Genomic DNA, 24,085 nt, shown 5'->3' on the forward strand with positions numbered 1-24,085 from the left:
TTGATTTAATAGAAATACACATTTATTCTCATTCTACACTATAAGTAGTTCTTCAACTAGGCAGCAACCTTATGAATCTCAATACTATACACAGTAATCTCAGAGGTACTATTGAGATTTAACATAGGCTTATCATTACCTCCTATATTTTATATTTTACGACTTTTGTGATAAAAGCTAGAAAGCCATTAACATTTTTAATTATATCATCCACTTGATGTGCTCCCATTAACATTATATAAAACTGTATCCTGAATTCCTTTGCTCTTCCACTGCATCAAGCCTTCATTAAGAATATAATGGCTTCAAATATTTATTTCCGAAATGTATCGTTTCTATCTACCAATTTTTAGCCCATTCTTGCATCTTATCAATATCCCACTGCAGTTCCTTTTGTCTTCTAAAGAATTAGTTTACCTCCTATTTTGCTGTTATTTGCTCATTTCAATGCAATTCCCAGTAGGCTTACATACAAATCATTGATGATTCAGTGAACAATTATTTCCTTTTTTATGTTAAATCTTTTTTGTTTTTGGTCCATCTTTTCAATTTTCAGCAGGGCCTGATTGCACATGCCTGAACTGCAACTCACAGATCTACTCATGCACAATTTACATATTTGAAAATTGACAATTATAGCTCCCAAATATACCTTAGAAGCACTTCAATTATACTTTGTTAAAATGTTTAAATATCAATTATTACTCAATTGAAATGATTTGAGCCTTACTTGCTACGTAGTTAGTGCTTCCCTATTTCAATTGTATAGCTTTACTACAGATATTCTACATGTTACAAATTAAGTTTTAATCTTGCTATGCATAGTGTTTTCCCTACAAATTGTATTAGCATAATCAACAATATAGATGATATAAAACTTTTATTTTAAACACAAAACTATTCTCATCAGTGAAAGTGAGGAGCTGGGAATGGAGAATAATTGCTAAAGAGGAGCACGAATTGTTGGGCTGGATTCTCTGTCGGTGTGATCCCCCATTTTGCCGGCAGCGCACTCACGCCCGCGGATTTCCTGACGGCGCAGGGGTACCCACAATGGAAAACCACATTGGCTGGCTGGCAGGAAGGAGAATCCCTCCCGTTGTTCTTGCTTGATACATTAATTCTCCATTCACATCCAGTTTGAATTCATTGCCATGTGTGGTGTAGACATTAGCAGAACATTTTGAAATTATTTTGCGTGCAACAGCATTTAACGGGCATCATATGCACTCATTTGTGATCATCTCATTCATAAGTGATCACTTAGCCATTATTTGACATCCCAAGTAATCAAATAACAATAAACTGGCATCAAATGAAATCATACAAAGCTCAAACAGTATCGCATGTGATCATTTAGCATCAGTTAATTGCCTTCAAAGCGCTCAGAAGATGTCAACTGACATCAAATAGATCAGAGAGCTTGTTTGTGAGGAAAAATTCTAATGTACAGCAATCATTACAATATTTCAGACATCATTTGACATTAACAATATTGTGCCACAGAGTGCTCTAAGTGCCCGCTGATGCAGTATTTTATGCATGCATCCAGTAGATTGTATAACATAGGATTGTTGCGAATATTAATCAGTGTGTCTGGCTTCCTTTTCCTTGCACCTGTGATTTTAAGATACTACATTCCTCTCCAGTGATAAATATTTTGTCTCATCTCATCCATGTCCCCCTACCTATTAAGGTGCTTGACAAATCATGGGCTGTATTCTCCGATTGCAGCGGTCGCGAAGTGTTACAAGGTGGAGGATAGTCCCCCCAGTCACCCCCCTTCAGCAGGCTCACGTGACCCAGACCACCACCCCCCCTACAGTGCCCCGAGCCCCGAATAATGTTCTTCCTGCCCGCAGATCAGCCCTCCCCCGACTGTGGCGGCGCTGGACTGAGTCCGCAGCCGCCACGTCGAGTACCCGACGGGTGAGATCACACGTGTCCCACGCCGTCGGGAACTCGGCCGGTCGGGGCGGAGCGTCGGGGTTGCAGGCCTCAGGCAATGTCCTGAGGCCGTCGATATGTGGAGCAGCGGATACCTAGAGTACGCCGCTTTCGCGATGCTCCGATGCCAATTTGGTCGGGAACTATGATTTTCCAGCGGGTCGCCAAATGCGATTCCAGCATAGGTGACCGCAGAATCCAGCCCCATGTCTTCAAGCCGTTAGCCCATGACCTCCTGGAAAAGCCATTTCATATCCCCCCTTTTCAGAATCCTATTTGTCTTATTGAGTCTAACATACATGTAAGCATAAGCTTTATAGGCATAATGAATGTGTCACCCATTCATCACAGTTTGTTTTAAATTAGCATGGCAGGGTGGATAGCAAACTGGCGCAAACCTCAATGGTTCAGTAAAATATGGGACGGGATTCGCCGTTCCTGAGGCTAAATGCTGGCGTCAATGGAGAATCCGTGGTGTTTCACGACGGGAAATGTGGCGCAAAACCCTCAACAATTCTGGTACCGTGAGGAGCTATCATCGGCGCCGTGTGAAACACCCATGGAACGTGCGGAAAACAATCGGAGAATTGCCATGTCCCAGGCCGCACATGCGCAGGACTGACAAGCTGCAGCCTCGTACACCTACACCCATCACACATGCACCAGTCACGCAGAAAACATGTCACTTGCTTGCTGGAATGCATACCCCTCATCCCAACACCACAGTCCACCTCCTGGCCATCCCACACCACTCCCCCAGCCCTAGAAGAAGGCCCCCAGACAGCAGCACGGATTTCGGCCGAGTGTGGTGGCGCTGTACACTGTAGCCAGTCGGCACGCCAGGCCTCTGACCACTGGGACCACACGCGGCCCGCGCCATTGGGAACTCAGCACATCGGACGTGAAGCATCACAGGTGGGCCAGCTGATGATGCTCCATCAGAGTTGCGACTGCACGCAGCGTGCGGCCCGTGATGCCGATTTGGAGGGGCGGAGCATTACGAACCGCTGTCAACCAGGTGCCTGCCCTGATTTTGGCATCGGGAGCCATTCTCTGCCTGATCATCATTCTCGATTTCGGTATCGGGCTACGGAGAATCCCGCCCATGGTATCTGTAAAGTCATTGTTCAAATTCTTCTGTATGAGTGGCCAGACATGTGTAAGGAGCTTATGATACCTTCCAGAGAAAAATGCACTCAAAACAGGTATACATTTGAAGTTAATTTACATCAACATGTTTCATGTTTTTAGCTTTTGTTGCAAGCAGTTTGTTTCAGAATTCAAAATATAAGGGTGGTGGGCACATTTGCCTCTGAAAGCCCCAAAAGGTCTTGAAAAATTCAATCAGCATGGGAGTGACCAATGAGAGAAAGGTCACCCCTGTATGCTGGTAGGAAGTGAGGTGAAGCTAGGAGGCAAGGCTGGCAGGAGAGGCTACAAAGGGGAGAGAGGGGGACTGCAGAGGGAAAGAGAGAAGGTCTGCACAGGGGAAGAGAGAGAGAGAGAGGGCTGCAAAGGGGAGAGTGAGACGGGTTGCAGAGAGGAGAGAGAAGGGCTGCAGAGGGGAGAAAGAGAGAGAGGGATTGCAGAGAGAAAGAAGAAGAGCTGCAGAGGGGAGAGTGAGAGGGGGTTGCAGGGAGGAGAGAGAGGTTGAAAAAAGGAGAGAGGGGGCTGTGGTGATATACATCACTGTAAGTACACAAAGGGTTAATGTACATACACTACACCTCGCTAAACGCTAGAGGGAGCACCAGACACATGACACACAGACATTCAACCAATAGGTCAGTAAGATAGGACACGACCAATGGGCATTCATGATATACATAGAGGTGACACTACCACAGGAGGGCATTACACCAACCCATATAAAAGGACACATCACACATGCTCAGCCTCTTTCCAGTAGAGACACTCAGTGAGTACAGACACAGGGTTGATTGAACATCACACCCACCACGTGGATTGTAGCAGACTGGTTTGTCAGTCTGAGTAGCTACAGAAGGATTAACAGTAGAGTTGAATCCAAATAGGAAAGTCGTTAACAGTAATAAATGTGTTAAAGCTATCGCCAAGTCTGAACCTTCCTTTGTCAGAGTGCACATCAAGGAAGCAGCTTATGCTATGTCAAGAGCATAACAAAATGTGGTACCCAGGAGTGGCTGTTAAATCCATATAGTTGCAAATCAGCGACCAGTGACAACCAGCAACAGCAGCCAGGCAAGATGATGTTCGAGATTCCGGTTCCACAGCAGCTCAGGTACCAAGGCAATCTCAGTGAAAACTGGCGTGCGTTCAGGCAGAGATTCGAGATCTACCTGGTAGCGTGCGACTTAGATGGCGTGGCGGATGCAGAGAAAATAAATCTTCTACTTACCATCGCGGGTCCAGAAGCAGCTGAAATCTTCCAGACCTTCAAATACTCAAAGGGGCAAAACAAGAGCGACTTCCAGGCAGTCCTGGACAAATTCCAAGAATTCTGCGAGGCACATACAAGAAGAAAAGGTAAAAGATGCGCCAAAACTCACCACGATGTCGGCTTGCAGCAACGAACGGCAGTTTTGATTTTCAGTCATCTTAGAAAAGGAGCCGCACATGCGCAGTTGCGCAAAGAGCGCACTGAACGGGAAGGTCCGTTTGCGCGAGGCCACGCATGCGCAATTGCGAAAAAGGCCCCAAGTAAAGGTACAGCGATTTGCGCATGCGCAATTGCTTCCTATGCACTACGTCACACGCTTCGTGGCGTCAGAGGCCCTGGACCACACCCACTTAAAGGGGAAATGTCCCAAAGCACAAAAAAAAAATTTAAGCCATAAAACCCGATTCTTTCACCTGGAACGACAGCACAATGCCTGAAATTCGACCAGCAGTTGAAAGTAACCTCCGCAGAACCCTGCAACAAGCAGTTAGCACCGCCCAAAGAGATGATACAGTCCTTGAAGACTATGACTCAGGTCTTGAATTCTTCTTTGGACATCGCGAGCCCAATGCCAGCTCCGACACAAAACGTGATGATATGGTTTTGGAAGACAACGATCAGACGAAGATTTCATCTTGGGTGATGGCTACCCCAGTACCAAATCCGAACCGCAACTAGAGGTGTTGTACCGTGAAGACCCCGACGATGAGTTCTTCGGATTGGGGAATCCTCAGCCCAGCAGTTATGACATCCCGACTCGTGAGTGCAGGATTATGCTGCGGCCTGATGTCAAGAAACAGAGAGTGGTCCACGCACCACGAAGGGTCCCAACCTCCACACAAGAAGTTGATTTGTTCATTGAACATGAAGAGAACGATCACAACTCCGAAACAAAAAGCGATGATTTGTCTATTGAACAATACACACAATACTGCTCAGACATGGCTGAGTTATTTGGAGATCCTGATCAGAGCATCAGCAACACGGTTGAAAAGCTCAACACGACTCTTCTCATGGTAGATGCATCCAATACCATGGTGCCATGGCAGATCGTCAATACATTGGATGACAGCAATACCCAAGACGAAAATGACACACATAGAGCACAGAACGACTCCGTTGAGAGGGCACAGATCGACTCTACAGCGAGAACACTGCACGACTCCACAAAGAGAGCGATGACAGACTCCACAGAGAGAGCGATGAAGCACTCCATAGAGAGAACGATGAAGGACTCCATGGAGCAAGCGATGGAAGACTCCACAAAGAGAGCGACACAAGCCTCCACAAAGAGAGCGACACAAGCCTCCACAAAGAGAGCGACACAAGCCTCCACAAAGAGAGTGATGCAAGCCTCCACAGACAGCTCAGTGACAGACTCAAAAATAGAATCAAGCAAACACTCCAGAGCGAACGCCATGCATGAACAAGACCATGAAGATCTATCAAGCTTATTTGAGCCACCAGAAGAAGACTATGAAAGCCTACCCAGCTCATTTAACCAACAAGAAGCCACTGAATGTCTACCCACTGTATGTGAGGCAAGTGACGAAGAAATCACAATTCCCATACAGGATGTGCAGGATCACAGCGAGACTGACATATCTCAGCTCGTCTGCACAGAAGCACTCAATAATCAGAGGACGGCTACTCAAGAGTCCAGAGAGACCACGTCAAATGAAATCGTGAAGATTTTGACTCCAGAAGAGTAGCACCAAGAGTCCAGAGAGACCACGTTAATAGAAATCTTGAAGATCTTGACTCCAGAAGAGGAGCACCAAGAAACCAAAGGTGATTCAAATGAACCAGAAATAACTCCAGAAGAGGAGCACAAAGAGATCACAGATGATTTAAGTGAACCAGAAATGACTCTAGAAGAGGAGTACCAAGGAAGCAAAGTAGAGGAATCAAATCCACCACAAATGACTGATGTCACCAACATCAATGCAACATCAGATCATTCACACAGTTCTCAAGAAGAAACGCTCAATGTAACAGATACCATCATCAAAAACATGGCAGAAGACAAACAAGCCAGATATATGACAATGAATGCAATTAATGAACGCGTGTTGCAGGAGTTGGATGCTCGACAGCAAGAGCTGGATATATTAAACATGAAGAAGGAAACCCTGGGGGCTGAGATAGCACATTCCCAGATGAAGCATGAAGCTGTGATGCTGTATGAAATGCTGCATGAGCTGGAAACTCACCGCAGTCAGATGGTTGTAGAGGATAAGAGTATGGGATCGCCACAGGAGGAGAGGGAGCGGCTCCTAAAACAGGTTAAAGAAGACAATAACAGTGAGATTACTGGTGACTCTGGTGACACCACGTTAATTCACACCTCATCCGCTCGAGCCTCTCCACAAGCAAATGCAGTCCTGAATGAAATGACTCCAGACGGGGAGAATCGACAAGCCAAAGCTGATTCAAGTAAGCCGGACATGACTCCAGACTGGGAGCGCCGCAAACTCAGTGACGGCATGCTCAAGGAAACAACAGATACCACAAAGGACGCTGACACCAATAACTGTGACAATGACTCACATCATCCAAGCGGAACACACATTGAGCGCCACAGCAACAACGAAAATAACATGCAGCACAACAAGAACAACAGCGAAAACAACAACAACGGAAACAAGCATGACAAAAACAACAACAAGAATAAGAACGACAACGAAAACGACCAAGACAGAAACGACAACAATGAAACAACGACCTGTAAAAACATGGTACAACTCTGCAAATGAGGGACACTGTTACTGCTCAGCTCAGTACAATGACAGATCATGGCAGGACGATGCATCTTACCAATTCATGTTTCTGCACTACCAACAGGCAACCTGGCTTTCAGAATAGATGCCATCAAGAATTGCTACCATAAGCATCGAAAAAAAAAGACACAGACTCCAAATCAGTAAATGAAGTGATTTGAACACTTGAACACCTCCTGATGACCAAACAGCAGGACACTGACAGCGTTCACCGCCACCATTGACACTTCTATACCAGACCATATAAATTCATGAACTTTGGATCATAACTTTTATTTTGTTTTGTCTTATCCTCAAAGTCATCGCAACTATGATTTGGTCTTGTATCATATTGGATAGTCATCACAGTTATCATAACTTGTACATAGCATCACTTATCTACCACGTTTGTTCAATTTTCTTTAACACTGTACAGAAAATATGTAACTCGGAAAAAGGGGGATGTGGTGATATACATCACTGTAAGTACACAAACGGTTAATGTACATACACTACACCTAGCTAGGCACTAGAGGGAGCACCAGAAACATGGCACACAGACATTCAACAATAGGTCAGTAAGATAGGACACAACCAATGGGCATTCACGATACACACAGAGGTGACACTACCACAGGAGGGCATTACACCAACCTATATAAAAGGACACATCACACATGCTCAGTCTCTTTCCAGTGGAGACATTCAGTGAGTACAGACACAGGGTTGATTGAACATCACACCCACCACATGGATTGTAGCAGACTGGTTCATCAGTCTGAGTAGCTGTAACTGAATCCAAGTAGGAGAATCGTTAACAGTAATAAATGTGTTAAAGTTTTCTCCAAGTCTGAACCTTCCTTTGTCAGAGTGCACATCAAGGAAGCAGCTTATGCTACATCAAGAGCATAACAAAACAGGGGCTACAAAGAGGAGCGGGAGGCTCAAAGGGGAGCGGGCTACAAAGGGGAGGGAGCTATAAAGGGGAGGGGCTAGAAAGTGAAGAGGTGCTAGAAGGGAAGGTGGGAGGCTACAAAGGGGAGGGGGACTAAAAAGCAGAGGGAGGACTACAAAGGGGAGAAGGGGGCTACAAGAAGGAGAGAGGGGGCTACAAAGAGGAGAGAGGGGGCTACAAAGGGGACAGGGGCTACAAAGGGGAGGGGCAGGCTACAAAGAGGAGAGGGGGGCTACAAAGGAGACGGGGCTACAAAGGGGAGGGTAAGGCTTTAAAAAGGAGAGGGGGCTACAAAGGGGAGGGGGCTACAGAGGGGAGAAGAGAGACTACAAAGGGGGCAAGAAAAGGGAGAGAGAGGGGCTGCAGAGTGGGAGGGGAAAAAGATTCTGCAGAGGCGAGAGGGGGGTGAAAGGGGTTGCAGAGGGGCGGGAGAAGCCTTCCAAAAGGGAAAGAGATGGCTGCAAAACGGAGAGAGAGGAGCTGCAAAGGGGAGAGGGTTGGCTGCAAATGGGAGGGGGCCTACAAATGGGATGGGGGGGCTGCAAAAAGAAGGGAGGGCTGCAAATGGGAGGGGAGGCTGCAAATGGGAGAGAGGGGGACTGCAAAGGCAGGAGGGGGGACTACAAAGGGGAGAGGGAGGCTGCAAGTATAAGAGTGGAGCTGCAAAGGGGAGGGGCCAGAAAGGCGAGAGAACAGTTTTAATCTGTGAAAAAAAGGATACTCAGCTAACTTGGAACCAGGAGAACTTGAAGTAGTTGAGGTAATGAATTGGGGTAATCCATTGGAACATGGGAACATTCAGCCGTTCGAGCCTGCTCTGCCATTCAATACCATGATTGGCTGTTAAGACACTTCAATGCCTATTGCACCCACTATCTCCATAACCCCTTTACGTTATTGTTAATCATAGATCTATCAATCTCTACCTAAAATATACTCAATGACTGAGCTTCGCCAGCCGCCTGGTGTAGCGAACTCCAAACATTCACAACTCTCTGTGTAAAGAGACTTCTCCACATCTCAGTCCTCAGTGGCACCCCTCTTTATTTTGAAATTGTGCCTCTGGTTCTCAATTCCCCAACCATGCGAAGCTTCTGACCAGCATCTACCCTGTCTATTCCTTTAAGTATTTTATAGGTTTCAATAAGATGACCTCCCATTTTTCGAAGCTCTACAGAATAATGACCCAGTTTGCCCAATCTCTCTTCAAAGGGCAGTCCTGCCATCCCGGAACACGTCTGATCAACCTTCATTGCACTCCCTCATGGCAATAATATATCCTTTCTGAGGTAACAAGAGCAAAACTGCATACAGTCTTCCAGGTGCGGTCTAACCAAGCCTCTCTCGAATTGAAACAAGACCTCACTACTCCTGTAGATTCTGTAGTATTCCATTAGCCTTCCTGATAGCTTGCTGCAACTGCATGCTACCCTTCATGACATTTGGACAAATTAATGTGAAGTCTCCAGCTTACGGCAACATAAATTCAGGAGCAACTATACGGGGAAAAATGTTGTGAATGATATTGTGATTAATACTGTGTTAATTGGATAATGTAATATTGAACAGCTTTTTTTCATAAGAATGATTTGCATTTATGTTTGATCACATCCCAAAGCGTTTCACATACTGTGAATTACTTGATGTGCAATAACTGTATAGGAGACAAATATGCAGCCATTTTGCATATATTAAGATCCCAAACATTAATGAACAACTTGCAATTTTATAAGGCTTTTTTATGACCTTAAGACATCCCAAACTGCTTTCCAGTCAATTAAATACTTTGGAAGTGTTGTCACTGTTGTAATGAAGGAAATGCAATGAGGTTAATGATCAATTAATTTAGAGGCGTCTAGACTGAGAGAACATAGTTGGAGAATTAGAACCAGATTTATCAGGAGTAAGATGGTAGAAGCTTGGAATTCTCTTTTGCAAACAGTAATTGCTGCTGAATCAATGATCAATTGTTAAATTTAAATCTGGGTCTGAGATTTGAGATGCAATATAAAGGGTAGAACAATCTAGTTAAAATCTTTCAGATTTGTGCATAAGCAATTGAAATACATGAGCTGTGACCTCACCAGTCCACAGAAGACCAGTTTAGGGTGAAGGCCTTTTGAGTGTATACGTGTGTCAATTGTTTTCTTATTTTGTTGCTGACACGTGCCTCCTGTCGTGTAACAATTTAAAACTGTGGTTTCAAGAAAATTAGTGCTTCCCTTGTATGTTGTGGTTGAAATTTAATGGAGGGGTGGTAATTATCAAGAATATTGATGAATTCTTCCGTGCAAGTCCAAATGTTAATGCAAATCATATGTTAATCCAAATGCGAAAGGTAATGTTACAATGTGACTGGATTACCTAATAAAAAAGTTAGTGAGAATGAAAAATGAGCCCCTGAAAATCAAACAAAATCGAAAAAATCTCAGGAAGAGCACTCAAAAGTGAAAAATATTTTGACTTTTAATGTAGGCATATCATTTTTAAAAAAATATTTTTATTCTCCTTTTTCACATTTTCTCCCAAGTTTACACCCACCAACAACGAACAATAATCCGTAACAAATATGTCAATCCCCATATCAATAACAACGATCCCATCCTCCCATCAAACCCCAAACATTAGCCCGCATATTCACATAAACAAATGACAAAAACGAATCAGGAATCACCCATAGTCACCATTAACACATACAGCCCCCCCCCCCCACCCCCCAACTAATGTTCGATGTTCTTTTAAAATAAATTTAGAGTACCCAATTCATTTTTTCCAATTAAGGGACAATTTAGCGTGGCCAATCCACCTACCCTGCACATCTTTTGGGTTGTGGGGGCGAAACCCACGCAGACATGGGGAGAATGTGCAAACTCCACACGGACAGTGACCCAGAGCCGGGATTGAACCTGGGACCTCGGCACCGTGAGGCTGCAGGGCTAACCCACTGCGCCACCCTGCTGCCCTAATGTTCGATGTTATCCAGTTCTTGAAAGTGCATAATGAATAATGCCCATGAATTGTATAACCCCTCCATCCATCCCCTCAGTTCAAACTTAACCTTCCCAAGAGTCAAGAATTCCAACAGGTCCCCCTGCCAGGCCAGGGCACAGACTGGAGAGGTTGCTCTCCAACCCATCAGGATCCGCCTTCGGGCGATCAACGAGGCGAAGGCTACGACATCTGCCTCCGCACCCGTTTCCAACCCTGGCTGGTCCGACACCCCGAATATGGCCTCCCGGAGGCCCGGGTCCAGTTTCACATGCACCACTTTAGAAATTACCCTAAAAACCTCCTTCCAGTAATCCTCCAGCTTTGGACAGGACCAAAACACATGAACGTGATTAGCGGGGCTACCCCCCGAACTTTCACACACATCTTCTACTCCTTCAAAGAATCGGCTCATCCTCGCCCTCGTGAGGTGTGCTCTGTATACCACCTTCAGCTGTATCAACCCCAACCTCGTGCACGAGGTGGAGGCGTTCACTCTCTGGAACACCTCACACCAGAAGCCCTCTTCCATATCCTCTCCCAACTCTTCCTCCCACTTTGCTTTGATCCCTTCAAGTAATGCCTTCTCCTCCTCCAAAATAGCTTGGTAAACCGCTGACACTACCCGCTTCTCCAGTCCCCGTGTCGACAGCACCTCCTCAAGCAATGTGGAGGCCGTCTCCTCCGGGAAGCTCTGTATCTCCTTTCTGGCAAAATCTCAAACCTGCATGTATCTAAACATTTCCCCCTGCTCCAGCCCATACTTCGTTTCCAGCTCCTTCAATCCTGCAAACCGACCACTAAGAAACAAATCCTTTAGTGTCTTAATCCCCTTCACCTCCCATTTCCGAAAATCTTCATCCCACTTCCCTGGCTCAAATCTGTGGTTCCCCCGAATCGGCATTTCCCTTGACCCGACCCCCAACCAGAAGTGTTGGCGAAACTGCATAGGCATATAATTTAATGCCTAATTTGTTTTGTCAGTGTCCGCATGCATGGATGTAATCAATTGCACATCTCAAATGACAAATGTCTATTCAACGCAGCTGATGCCTGAAAATTGCTTTTGATGCCTAATGTCCAATAATCTCCTCAAATAGCTAATTGATTGCTAAAAATGCTTTTGAGCGCAAATGATCAATTCCAAATACTAATGGACACTTCTACAAATTTACCATAACTTTTGAACACTTCTAATGCTTTGACTCCTGAAGTAATCGTGAGAGAGAAAAACTCAATCATGATGATGATGATGTTAAAATATGGCATGTGAATGTTTTTTCTGGCAAAAGATGACTGTTTCTACCATAAAAACTCATTCCAAATTACACATTTTGATGTCAAATGATTTTGCTGACAGTGCACAATTATAGCAAAAACTCTGTTAGGGAAACCAAACTAATGACAATAATTAAAAGATAATAGACAAACTCTCAAAGCTGACAAATATCAAAGAGCATGGCGAGAAGACAGGAAAACAGGATTAGCGGAACTGGATGTGATGGGAGACCCAGTAGCAACACCAACAAAATTACCAAAGCCATCGTTAGCACTAACACCAGCAACAATGCTGACACCAGTGTTCTTTTCTAGATAGCCAGCTGATGAAGATTAGGACTGGAGCCAACCTTTACTCATCATCATCATCATCTTTTATTATTGTCACAAGTAGGCTTACGTTAACACTGCAATGAAGTCACTGTGAAAAGCCCCTAGTTGCCACACTCTGGCGCCTGTTCGGGTACCCTGAGGGAGAATTCAGAATGTTCAATTCACCTCACAGCATGTATTTCAGGATTTGTGGGAGAAAACCCACGCAGACACGGGGAGAACGTGCAAACTCCACACAGACTGACACAAACCGGAGATCAAACCTGGAACCCTGGCGCTATGAAACAATAGTGCTAACCATTGTTACCATGCATTCAATTACAGTCATACATTCACGGCACGGTGGCACAGTGGTTAGCACTGCTGCCTCACAGCTCCAGGAGGGAGATAGAGAACCTAGTGAAGTGGTGCAATCTATTCCTCAATGCCAGCAAAACTAAAGAGCTGGTCATTGACTTCAGGAAGCAAAGTACTGTACACACCCCTGTCAGCATCAACGGGGCCGAGGTGGAGATGGTTAACAGCTTCAAGTTCCAAGGGGTGCACATCATGTGAAGTGTTGTGTACTCTGCTACACAGATGAACCAACACGGTTGCGAATGGTACAACGCAGTTTTATTTCAAACATCTATTTACACTGGTAAACTGTTTACTGAGGTTCGATCATGACCCTTGATTCTGTGGACCTATTCCTAATTCTATCGTGTATTGGCACTCAGCACATGGTGGATGTCTGAGTGGCTTGTAATGAGCTCTGTGCCCTGAGCCGTCTCCTGCCCGAGTGCCCAGGAAGTGTTATGTTCCCTGTTTTGTACTGTGTATGCTCTTGCCTGTGATTGGCTGTCGTGTTGTGTGTGTTGATTGGTCCGTTGATCTCTCCATCAGTATGTATGTGTGTATGTGCTATGATGTTTACCTGAATATCATGACATCATGGATATAACCAGAAAGTGTTATTGGAACGGCAACACAAGGCATTCACGCTAAACAGGCAGCACGGCAGCATAGTGGTTAGCACAGTTGCTTCACAGCTCCAGGGTCCCAGGTTCGATTCCCGGCTTGGGTCACTATCTGTATAGAGTTTGCACGTTCTCCCCGCGTCTGCGTTGGTTTCCTTCGGGTGCTCTGGCTTCCTCCCACATTCCAAAGATGTGCAGCTTAGGTGGATTGGCCATTCTAAATTAGTGTCCAAAAAGATTGGGTGGGGTAACTGTGTTACGGGGATGGGTGAAGGTGTGGGCTTGGGTGGGGTGCTCTTTCCAAGGGCCGGTGCAGACTCGATGGGATGAATGGCCTCCATCTGCACTGTAAATTCTATGATTCTATAAACACACATATTTTATTATAATTGTATCGCTGAATCTGTAGTGATAGCCATAGGCAATTGTACATGTAACTATGGTTGACCTCCCGCCACTAAGTGGCAGACAAAGTATACCATGTGACACTGTAACTTATGGGGAGTCTGTAGAAGTCGTCGTGGTTAGTTGTGTTGGTGATTATTCCAGTTTGTTAGTATTAGTTTCCAATCCACAGTTCGATACACAATAATAAATTTGACTAGTCTAGAACTAGATGTTCCTTGGTACGCCGACTCAATCATTGTCACAGTACTAGAACATAACATGGTACCAGAAGGCGATGATGTAAAACTGAAGATCTGGGGCGGGATTCTCCGACCCCCTACCGGGTCGGAGAATCGCCGGGGGCTGGCGTGAATCCCGCCCCCGCCGGTTGCCGAATTCTCCGGCATCGGATATTTGGCGGGGGCGGGAATCACGCCGCACCGGTTGGCGCCCCCCCCCGGCGATTCTCCGGCCCGGACGGGCCGAAGTCCCGCTGCTGGAATGCCTGTCCCGCCGACGTGGATTAAACCACCTCTCTTACCGGCGGGACAAGGCGGCGCAGGCGGGCTCTGGGGTCCTGGGGGGGGGGGCGCGGGGCGATCTGGCCCCAGGGGGTGCCCCCACGGTGGCCTGGCCCGCGATCGGGGCCCACCAATCCGTGGGCGGGCCTGTGCCGTGGGGGCACTCTTTTCCTTCCGCCTTCGCCATGGTCTCCACCATGGCGGAAGCGGAAGAGACCCCCTCCACTGCGCATGCGCGGGGATTCCATAAACGGCCGCTGACGCTCCCGCGCATGCGCCGCCCGGCAAAGTCAGTTTCCCGCCAGCTGGCGGGGTGGAAATCAGTCTGGCGCGGGCCTAGCCCCTCAAGGTGAGGGCTCGGCCCCTCAAGATGCGGAGGATTCCGCACCTTTCGGGCGGCGCAATGCCGGACTGATTCGCGCCGTTTTTGATGCCGGTCGGTGGACATCGCGCCGATTGCGGAGAATTCCGCCCCAGAAGTGTGAACATTTGAAAGACATAGGGCTGGATTCACCGATCCTGCGGCTATGTCTTAAGACCGGAAAGTCTGCGTCGCCCCCGCACCGATCCTCCATCCCGTGGGGGGCTAACAGCCGCACAGTATAAAGCTATCAGCGTACATGCGGATACGGCCGGAGAATGGCTGGGTCCGTGGCCACACATGCGCATGGCAGCAGCCGCGCCGTGGAACGTGGCGCGGTCACGCGTGGACCCGGCCTGCCAAAAACTGCCCCCCTGTAGTCAATCTTGCCACCCCCGGACCACCCCCCACCAGTACCCCCACCGCCTGCCAAACCCCCCCCCCCCCCCACCCGCGAAACAGCTCCCCCCGACTGTGGCGGTGCTGGACTCAGTTCTCAGTCACCAAGCAAGGTTCCCGAATGGTGTGAGCAAACGTGCCCCACGACATCGGGGACTCGGCCCATCAGGGGCGGAGCATCGGGAAAGGGCCTCAGGTAACATTCTGAGCCCGTCCATACTGCGTGCAACGTACTCCCCGGGTACAAAGTTTTTGAGGGGGCGGAGCATCGCAAAAACGGCGCCGCCCCCGATTCCGGCGAAAACAGGGATTCTCTGGCCGATTACCGAACACGATTTCGGCATCGGCGAACGGCCGTAGAATCCCGCCCATAGTCTTCAAATTCAGAAATGGTGCTAAAAAATAACAAATGGGGATCATTGAAAGAAATCTCTAGAACCGCTGAACCGGCAAAAGAAGAAGATGGAGAGTTTGAAAACACCTCAGTATCTTTGAGTAACTGGTAATCTAGATGCAATCGGCATGCATTTAAGCAACAGTTCACGCTGTATGTGGCAGCCTTAGAACTACAAGCGCAGCCAGATGAATGAAAAATAGTGTTAATTCTAACTGTAGCAGGCCCTCAGGCAATAGAGATTTACAACACATTTGCTTTTGAATACGAGGAAGGTGGTAAAAGCTTTGATGCCATCATTAAGAAGTTTGATGGGCATTGTACTCCGAAAAAGAACAAAACTTTTGAGCGGTACATATTTAGAATGCACACGCAGAAGATGGGCGAGTACTTTGATAACTTTCTTACCGACCTCAAGTTGAAAGCACAAACTTGTAACTTTGCGGCATTAAAATCCTCAATGATTTGAGATCAGATTGTCTTCGGAATTAATAATGATAAGGTGCGTGAACGGCTCTTACAGGAGAATGAGCTTCAGTTAGAAGACTGAACTCATCGTGGTTAGTTGTGTTTGTGATTGATCCAGTTTGTTAGTATTAGTTTCCAACCCACAGTTTGTTATACATTAATAAATTTGACTAATCTAGAACTAGATGTTCTTTGGTATGCCAACTCAATCATTGTCACATTACAAGAACATAACAGTATCCTACTGTTTTCAAGTTGGTGGTCAGTTATGACACTTCCAGTGACTGCCAAACAAAATAATGATAAGAAATCAATAGAAAATTCGGATGATTATTGGCATTTACAGTTATCTAACGTTAAAAATGATTTGTTATGTAGTATGGTACTTACTTTCCCAGCTCACACTGCAGCTCTGGAAGCGTAATTGGTGTAGGCTTCTTTGCAATGAGGTTTAGTTCATACCAAAACTCTCCTATGAGGTCTGAGTGGAAGATAACGCTTCAAATAAGAACAGATAAGAAGGTATTTAAGCTTTTGTTATTCATTACATCACTTGTACCATTTAATTGTTTGATGAGAAGCCCAATTTGATTGTTTGAAGTAGACATGCCAATCAATGAGATAACATGCATCAAGTGCCTGCTTACTTTAATTGTTGCGATATCTGAATGTTTGAAATAGTTTTAATCAGGAAAACTAATAGGAAGCTCAAAACACTGGCAATGAAAGCTCGACTGATGGAAAAGGTTGATGGTTAAATGCAGGAAAACAATTGTAATGCAGTAAAGAAAACATAATGTAAGTTTCATGCATGTGCTGAGATGTCAGGCAGGTAACTCGAGTTATGAAATTTCCTGACTTGGTAAAATATGCCCCATCAGACCCAGTTTTGGGAGACGGGGGTGGTATAGATGTGGGCCAGCTATTCATGGAAACATAGAATTTACAGTGCAGAAGGAGGCCATTCAGCCCATCGAGTCTGCACCGGCCCTTGGAAAGAGCATCCCACCTGAGCCCACGCCTCGACCCTATCCCCGTAACCCAGTAACCCCACCCAACCTTTTTGGACACTAAGGGAAATTTAGCATGGCCAACTGTGGGAGTAAACGGAGCACCTGGAGGAAACCCACGCAGACACGGGGAGAACATATTGGAAGCATTCAGAGGAATGGCAGAGGGTTGAGGCAGGCTGGTTAAAAGCTGCACCTCCATCCTCTGGCACTTCATGCCAGTTTTTTCTTATATTTTAGATCCTCTAGCCCTTATCTCTCTCACCTTTCCTCCCCCACAACTACTCCCCATGCCACCTCCATGCCACTAAGTCCGCATATGCCCTCCCCACCCCTAATAACCCTTATTCTCCATGCCAACTTTTTGCATTTTCATGCCCATTCGTCCAGTATATACCATGTGCAGAACCAATACACCTGGCAAAGACAATGGCATTTATTGAATTGCTAATAACATACTCATTCAAAATTTTTTTTAAAACTGCTCTTACTACAACCCTATAGAAGTGTCAATCAGACTTTAAAGTCTTAATAACAGGAGCTTTAAGCACTTGGCACGTCTTTATCTTGTGCAAATAAACATTGAGCCATTGACAAAACAGAATGCAGATAAAATATTGATCAATATTTTAAAATATTATAATATCTTAAAGCTGTCAATCTATCAAAGTTTCCCTTTCTTTGCACCTGTATCAACACAGTAAAAGCTTTTATGAGAGTCTGGGCTCTCAGCCAAGCAAGGGAACACTAATATTAAAATGAACTTTTAAATAAACTTTAAATAGTGTAAAAACACACAATTTGTTTTTAAAATTCAGATGACGCTACTAAACAAAACATTTGGGAGTTTATGACCTTCATGTATGGAGTGCTTGTTACAGCTACAAACAGGTTTCAGCAATGTTTCCTTGACATTCCTTTCTGCCACTGACCATTGGGCACTCTATGGAAACATAGCCTGCAAAGAAAACCCATTCACCATCCTCCTACCCCCTTAATTACATGCAGCAGGTAAGGCTAGGGGGCTACAGAAGTACCTTGTTGGATGATTCTGGAGCAGAAACCTATCATTGGAACTCAAACCATCCACATCAATTTCCCTCTGTTGACTGATAGACCCACACAGATGACCAAATGAATAACCTCGAGCCAACATTTTATCATTTTAATCATGGACAAGTTCATGGGAGTCTCAGCAATATGTAAACAGACTCCTTTTTGAGATGGCTATTTCACAGTAACTGTGAAGGATCATTATTTGATTTCTTATATAAGTTATAGAAAATAGTATTAGTGACATGTACAGAAATTGAATATATTGTTCCTCTGGATATTCTATCAAGCTACTATTTTTATTTTGGGACAAAATGTTACCACAATCCTAAAGCAATGTTCTTTTCTCAAATGTTTGCAAAATTTACAGTTCAAAATGTGTTGTTAATGTAACTTGTCTACGGTTTGACAGCTACCAAATGAATAATCCAGCATTATCTAAGGTGAGGATGTGATCCCTCTTTAAAATATCAAAAAACGAATGGAAAGTATTCAATCTCACTGGAGTAAAGACGTCAGACAATAGTGACTCAGCCGAACTGGATCTATCCCAAGTATAATTATAGGCAGTGTAAATCAGTAGTGTAAGCAATTCAATAATTATAGTTAATAAGGAATAATCCTTTCAAAAATTGTGAAATCACTCACATTCTTCTAATTGATATATCAAATTACAAACATTTTGCATTACATCAAATACAATTTACTGAAAACCACATTGTATATTTAAAAACAGTAAAATCAGAGCAGCTTGTGCAATCACACTATACTAATCTACTTCAACACTTAGAGAGGGATGTGGAATATCTCATTACTTTTATTGTGGCAGTTATATTGAGTTTAGATTGTGCAAAGTTCCTCTAGATAGACATGCTGCTTTGTGACACTTGCTTGAGAAAATAAAAATCAACCAAAACTCCGACTGTTGTTTATTGGCCAATGACTCTCACGAGAAAGGTGTGGATGTTGGATAGGATCAAGCTGTGATACTCTTGTGGTTCATTAGCCACTGAGCAGCAGACCCGAAAATGTGAAAATACAGCCATGGGTAAAGCAGTAAAGACACGAGTGTCCTTATAACTGGAAATGCAGTGAGACTGTGCCTTTGGGAAAGGATAGTATAAAGTGGGGGGAAATAAACTTTACTCACCCTCTGTACCCCCATGAAATGTTTTAATAACAAGGTTTGAACATAAAGCATAAACTGAGAGTAAACTGGTGATAAGTGCTGAAGTGAATAAACTACAAAGCAAAGCAAAGATTTTTGGTGAGAGTAGAAATTCAGAGGCAAGTAGTGTATAAATAATGTGAAGCGTAAACCCTTTGGGCTGAATGATCTGTTTCTGTGCTATAAATTCTATATAATTCTGTTTATTTCTATGACTCAATGTGAATGCCATCAATAATGCCTTGCATTCTTGGAAACTCATCCACCTGGTAGATGATTGACAATACAAAACATTAGCAACAGCAGTTTGCGAAGAGTGGAAAGCATAATAAGTGCAATTCAGTGATCATTTTAACCACAATAGGTAGAGGTATGCTATTTCCCAAGAGCAACTACACTTCAGCATTATTTCATTGACTGATGTGCAGGAAAAAGCACTACATTAAAGCACGTCTTTCTTTCTGTGATGTTGCTTGCACCCCAGACTCCATCATACATTATATTCGGCCCATCAAGTCTGCACCGATCCTCTGAAAGAGCACCCCACTCAGGCCCAAACCAAAACCTATCCTTGTAACTCCACTTAGGGGCAATTTGGCATAGCCAATCCACCTAACCTCCACATCTTTGGACTGTTGGAGGAAAACAGACCCACATAGAAACGGGAAGAATGTGCAAACTCCACACAGACAGTCAGCTAAGGTCGGAATCGAACCCGGGTCCCTGGCGCTGTGCAATAGCTGTGCTAACCACTGTGCCACTGTGTCTCTACTACTTCACAAGGAATTACTCTTACACCTCCAAACCCAACATAGCCATTGCTAGTTCAGGTGGAATGTCCATAATCAGCACTACGTTCTGCTACAGGTGTGAACTGGTGGCATCCGGGAGTCTGCTGTAGGAGATGGACAGCCGAAAGGTGCAAATTGAAGGAAAACGGCAGCAAGTAAAAAAAAGATTTGTATTAATATAGCACTTTACATGCCACTGGATGGCTCACAGTACCTTTTGAAGCATGGTCACTGTTGCAATGTGGGAAAGGCAGCAACCAGTATGCACACAGCCAAGTCCTACAAATAGCAATGTGATAAAGACCAGACAACTTATTTTTGTGATGCTGATTGAGGGATAAATAATGACCAGTATAAGAGATAATTAGTTGAAAATCCGTAACTTTCACATCCATCCAAGCAAGCAGATGAGTTTAATGTTTGAAGCAAAAGACAACACCTCCAGCAGTGCAGCTCTCCTGCAGTACTGTACTGGAGTGGCAGCCTTGATTTTTGTACCAATGCCCTGGATTGGGACTTTGACTTTATAACTCTGAGATAACCAACAGAGCTGTGGCTGACATAAACAACAGATAACAAAAAAAGCTCCAGTGCACAAAGTTCAATTCTAGACACATGAACAAGAACATTATTTTACTTCCTTACTTTTGACTTGTCACAAGTTATGGGGCATGATTCACCGGCCTCATTACGCGCTCGCTTGAGCAAAACCAGGCTGGTGAATAGCGGGACAGGCCGAAAACGAGAAACATGCCAGGCGTCAACAGTTTCCGGTGCAACCAGCCGGCTCCCACAGACGAAATCGGGATCTCGCCTTAGTGTTGCGAGAAACCAATTCAAAATGAAATGAAATGAATGAAAGAAAATCATTTATTGTCACAAGTAGGCTTCAAATGAAGTTACTGTGAAAAGCCCCTAGTCGCCACATTCCGGCACCTGTTCGGGGAGGCTGGTACGGGAATTGAACCATGCTGCTGGCCTGCCTTGGTCTGCTTTCAACGCCAGCGATTTAGCCCTGTGCTAAACCAGCCCCTATCACCACTTAAGCCGCACTTCCATGCAATTAATGAGAGTCACCCCATATCTAATGCCCTTCCGTCATTCAGCAGCCTCCCCAGCAAGTGGTCAGGCTGGCATTGATTAGTACTCCTTTTGAAAAATGTGAACTTGGCAGAAGGACTTCTGTGGGGAGCTGAGGAGGGGAGTAGTCTTCTTTGCTCCGAGGCAAAGAGCCTGGCAGTTCTGGGTTTGCCATCCCCAGGGCTCGTTTGGGTTGGGGTCCCTCGGCTGGGGGTGGGGGCATTCTGCAGGAGTGGGCCACCATGGGAGGGTGGGAGGGGGGGGGGGGGAGGTGTTGGGAGGGCAAGGGGGGGGGGCAACTGCTCGCAGCACCTCCATGTCAACCTTTGGATCCTGTTTACCCATTCCGGGGCAACCTTTGTCCCTGCCTGTCTGCCCCACCAACTTCCCATAACCCCCATCGACTACCGAGGCCTCTGGCCATGCGGCTGAATGCTATTGCTAACAGGGAATTTGCAATTGTGGTTAATTCAAGTGGATCCTCGTGGGTGGGCGGACCATGTAGCATGTGGGAGTCATTGCCAAGCATCCCAATCACACCTTGATGTCTGGACACTGTGCTTGAGCACTGCAGGAGGCAGCAGCCAACCTTCGAACACCCAGTTGTGGGGGAGCTTTTCCTGAGGAGACACAGAGAGGGCATTATTAGCCACAGGCGTGGTTCACAGTGTGGGAGGAAGGATGGGTTGGGGGGGGGTTAAACGGGCAGGGGGTGGAGGAAGGGTTGGGGGGGGGTTGAAGGGAGTAGATGCTCCCGTGGAGGGGGGGGCTTTGGTGTCTACTCACTCGTGCTGCCCAGTGTAGGTCATTGACCTTCTTCCAGCACTGGAGGCCAGTCCTGCTGGTCACACTCCCCGGGCTCACTACCGCCGCCACCCCGTCCCAGGCAGCACTGGCTGCCCTATGGCTATCCCTCCTGGACCCTCGGGGGAACAGGACATCCCTCCTGGCCTCCATGGCATTTAGCAGCCTCCCCAGGTCAACTTTCCCAAATCTTGGGTCTGGTCTCCTCGGCGCCATTGTTGCAAGCTGGCTAGGGTTGGCTGAGCAAGTGCAGCTTAAGTGCTGCTCGACCTTGTTAGTGGGGGGGCTGGCGAGCGCATTGCCAGCGAATCAGCTCTTGATGCCTCGTTAAGTGGACCAATTAACATTGAGTAGCATTACCAGCCTCATTGGGTCGAGCGCCGAGAAGCTCGCGGCAATTCCCCCTCGCTTCAACACTTAGAAAACTTTCCGGAGAATCGCACCCATGTTTTGAGTTTATATCTTAGTTATACACTCACGGAAACTGATAGAAATACAAACACTGTGTTAATTCCTCTTAGTGATATAATAGAGACTCATTTTTATATTTAATTTGAGCTATTTATCCATGTTTCCAAATGGACATTAGCCTTCAGAAAAAAGGTATGACTTGAATGAAAGATGGACAAAGGGCATGAATGAAATAGAGGGATTTCCCACACCTAAGCCCGCTTCACGTTGTCAGTTAAAATTCTGCCCATTATGTCAAATTCTGGGCACCACGCCTTCGAAGAAGCTGAAGGCTTTGGAGAGAGTACAGAAGTGATTTATTCATATGATTCCAGTATGAGGTATTACAGTTATCGGATTGAGTGGGGAAGCTGGACTTGCTCTCTTTAGAGCAGTGAAGGATAACCAGTGATTCACTATAGGCGTTTACAATTATAAAGGGTATAGATACAGTAAATAAAGCGATTGTTTTCAGTGGCTGAGGAATTGATAGCTAGAAGGCACAGATTTAAGGTGATTCATAAAAGACCCAGAGGCAAACTGAAGAAAAAGCATTTTATATAATAAGTAGATAGAATTTGGAATGCACTACCTGATGTGGTGGGGGACATAGATTTAGCAGTAGCCTTCAAAAGGAAATTGGTTAAAAAGTTAAAGAAGAAAACAATTGCAGTGCTATGAGGAAAGAGCGGAGGAGTGGGACCAGAGAGATTGCTCTTCAAAAGTGTTGTCACAGACTCGAGCCTCCTGCGCTGTACTCCCAAATAAGAACTGAGCCCAAAACCCTCCATTCTAGCCCTCATTCATGGAAACATTAAGTAAGCTTTAACGAAGTTTCAAGCATCAAAGGCATGCGTGACAATGGAGCATGGCATCTTTTGGGTGAAACATTAAATCAAGGTCCTGCCTGATCTCCCATGGTCGGAAAGGATCCCATGATTTTGAAAAAGTTCGGGGGAGTTATTCCTGGTGTACTGACCAATATTTGTCTCTCAAACAACATCACTATAAACAGATAATCAGGTCTTAACCTCATTGCTGTTTGTAGGACACTGCTGTGAGCAACACTGGCTCCTACATTTACTACATTATCATGGTGCTTACACTTGAAAATTCCTTTCTCCATTGGCTATAAAGCACATCGAGAAGGCATGAGGTTATGAAAAGCACCATGTAAATGCAAGTCTTTCTTTACGTTCATTAGATTCCATGCAACTTACATCAAAAACAGCCGGAGACGAATCAGGGCCTCTTCGTCAACAAAGCTCTCCCCCACATTAAACTATCCATGTCATTGATTGGAGAGGTGCAAAGGACCAATATGATTGCATGAGGACAACAGCATGCTAGGCAGTTCCCACTTATAGCACCACACTGATGATAATATGTACTTCTAGTGTGTTTTACTATTAATTGACATTAAAGCAGTGATGGGCAACCTGACCTTGTGAGTGGGCCCCATGAGTGACCCTCCTTCATCTCAGTGGGTCGCAAGATTGAAATCAGGCATGTTTACTAACTTGAATAAGTTTGAATGCATTTAATGATCGCCTAATATTTC

The 24,085-nt window shown here is 45.4% G+C and overlaps 1 protein-coding gene across 1 annotated transcript in view; it reads right to left on the reverse strand.

Annotated features, from left to right (window-relative positions):
* The window catches only part of LOC140428025 (cilia- and flagella-associated protein 47-like), a 1,060,448-nt gene that overhangs the window by 246,329 nt on the left and 790,034 nt on the right, over positions 1 to 24,085 (reverse strand). The window contains exon 54 of the mRNA XM_072513997.1: positions 16,559 to 16,666. Coding sequence (XP_072370098.1) covers positions 16,559 to 16,666 — 108 coding nt within the window. The remainder of the gene's footprint in view (positions 1 to 16,558; positions 16,667 to 24,085) is intronic.

The sequence above is a fragment of the Scyliorhinus torazame genome, chromosome 8, assembly GCF_047496885.1.
Source record: "Scyliorhinus torazame isolate Kashiwa2021f chromosome 8, sScyTor2.1, whole genome shotgun sequence".
In the NCBI taxonomy this organism is placed as follows: Eukaryota; Metazoa; Chordata; class Chondrichthyes; order Carcharhiniformes; family Scyliorhinidae; genus Scyliorhinus; species Scyliorhinus torazame.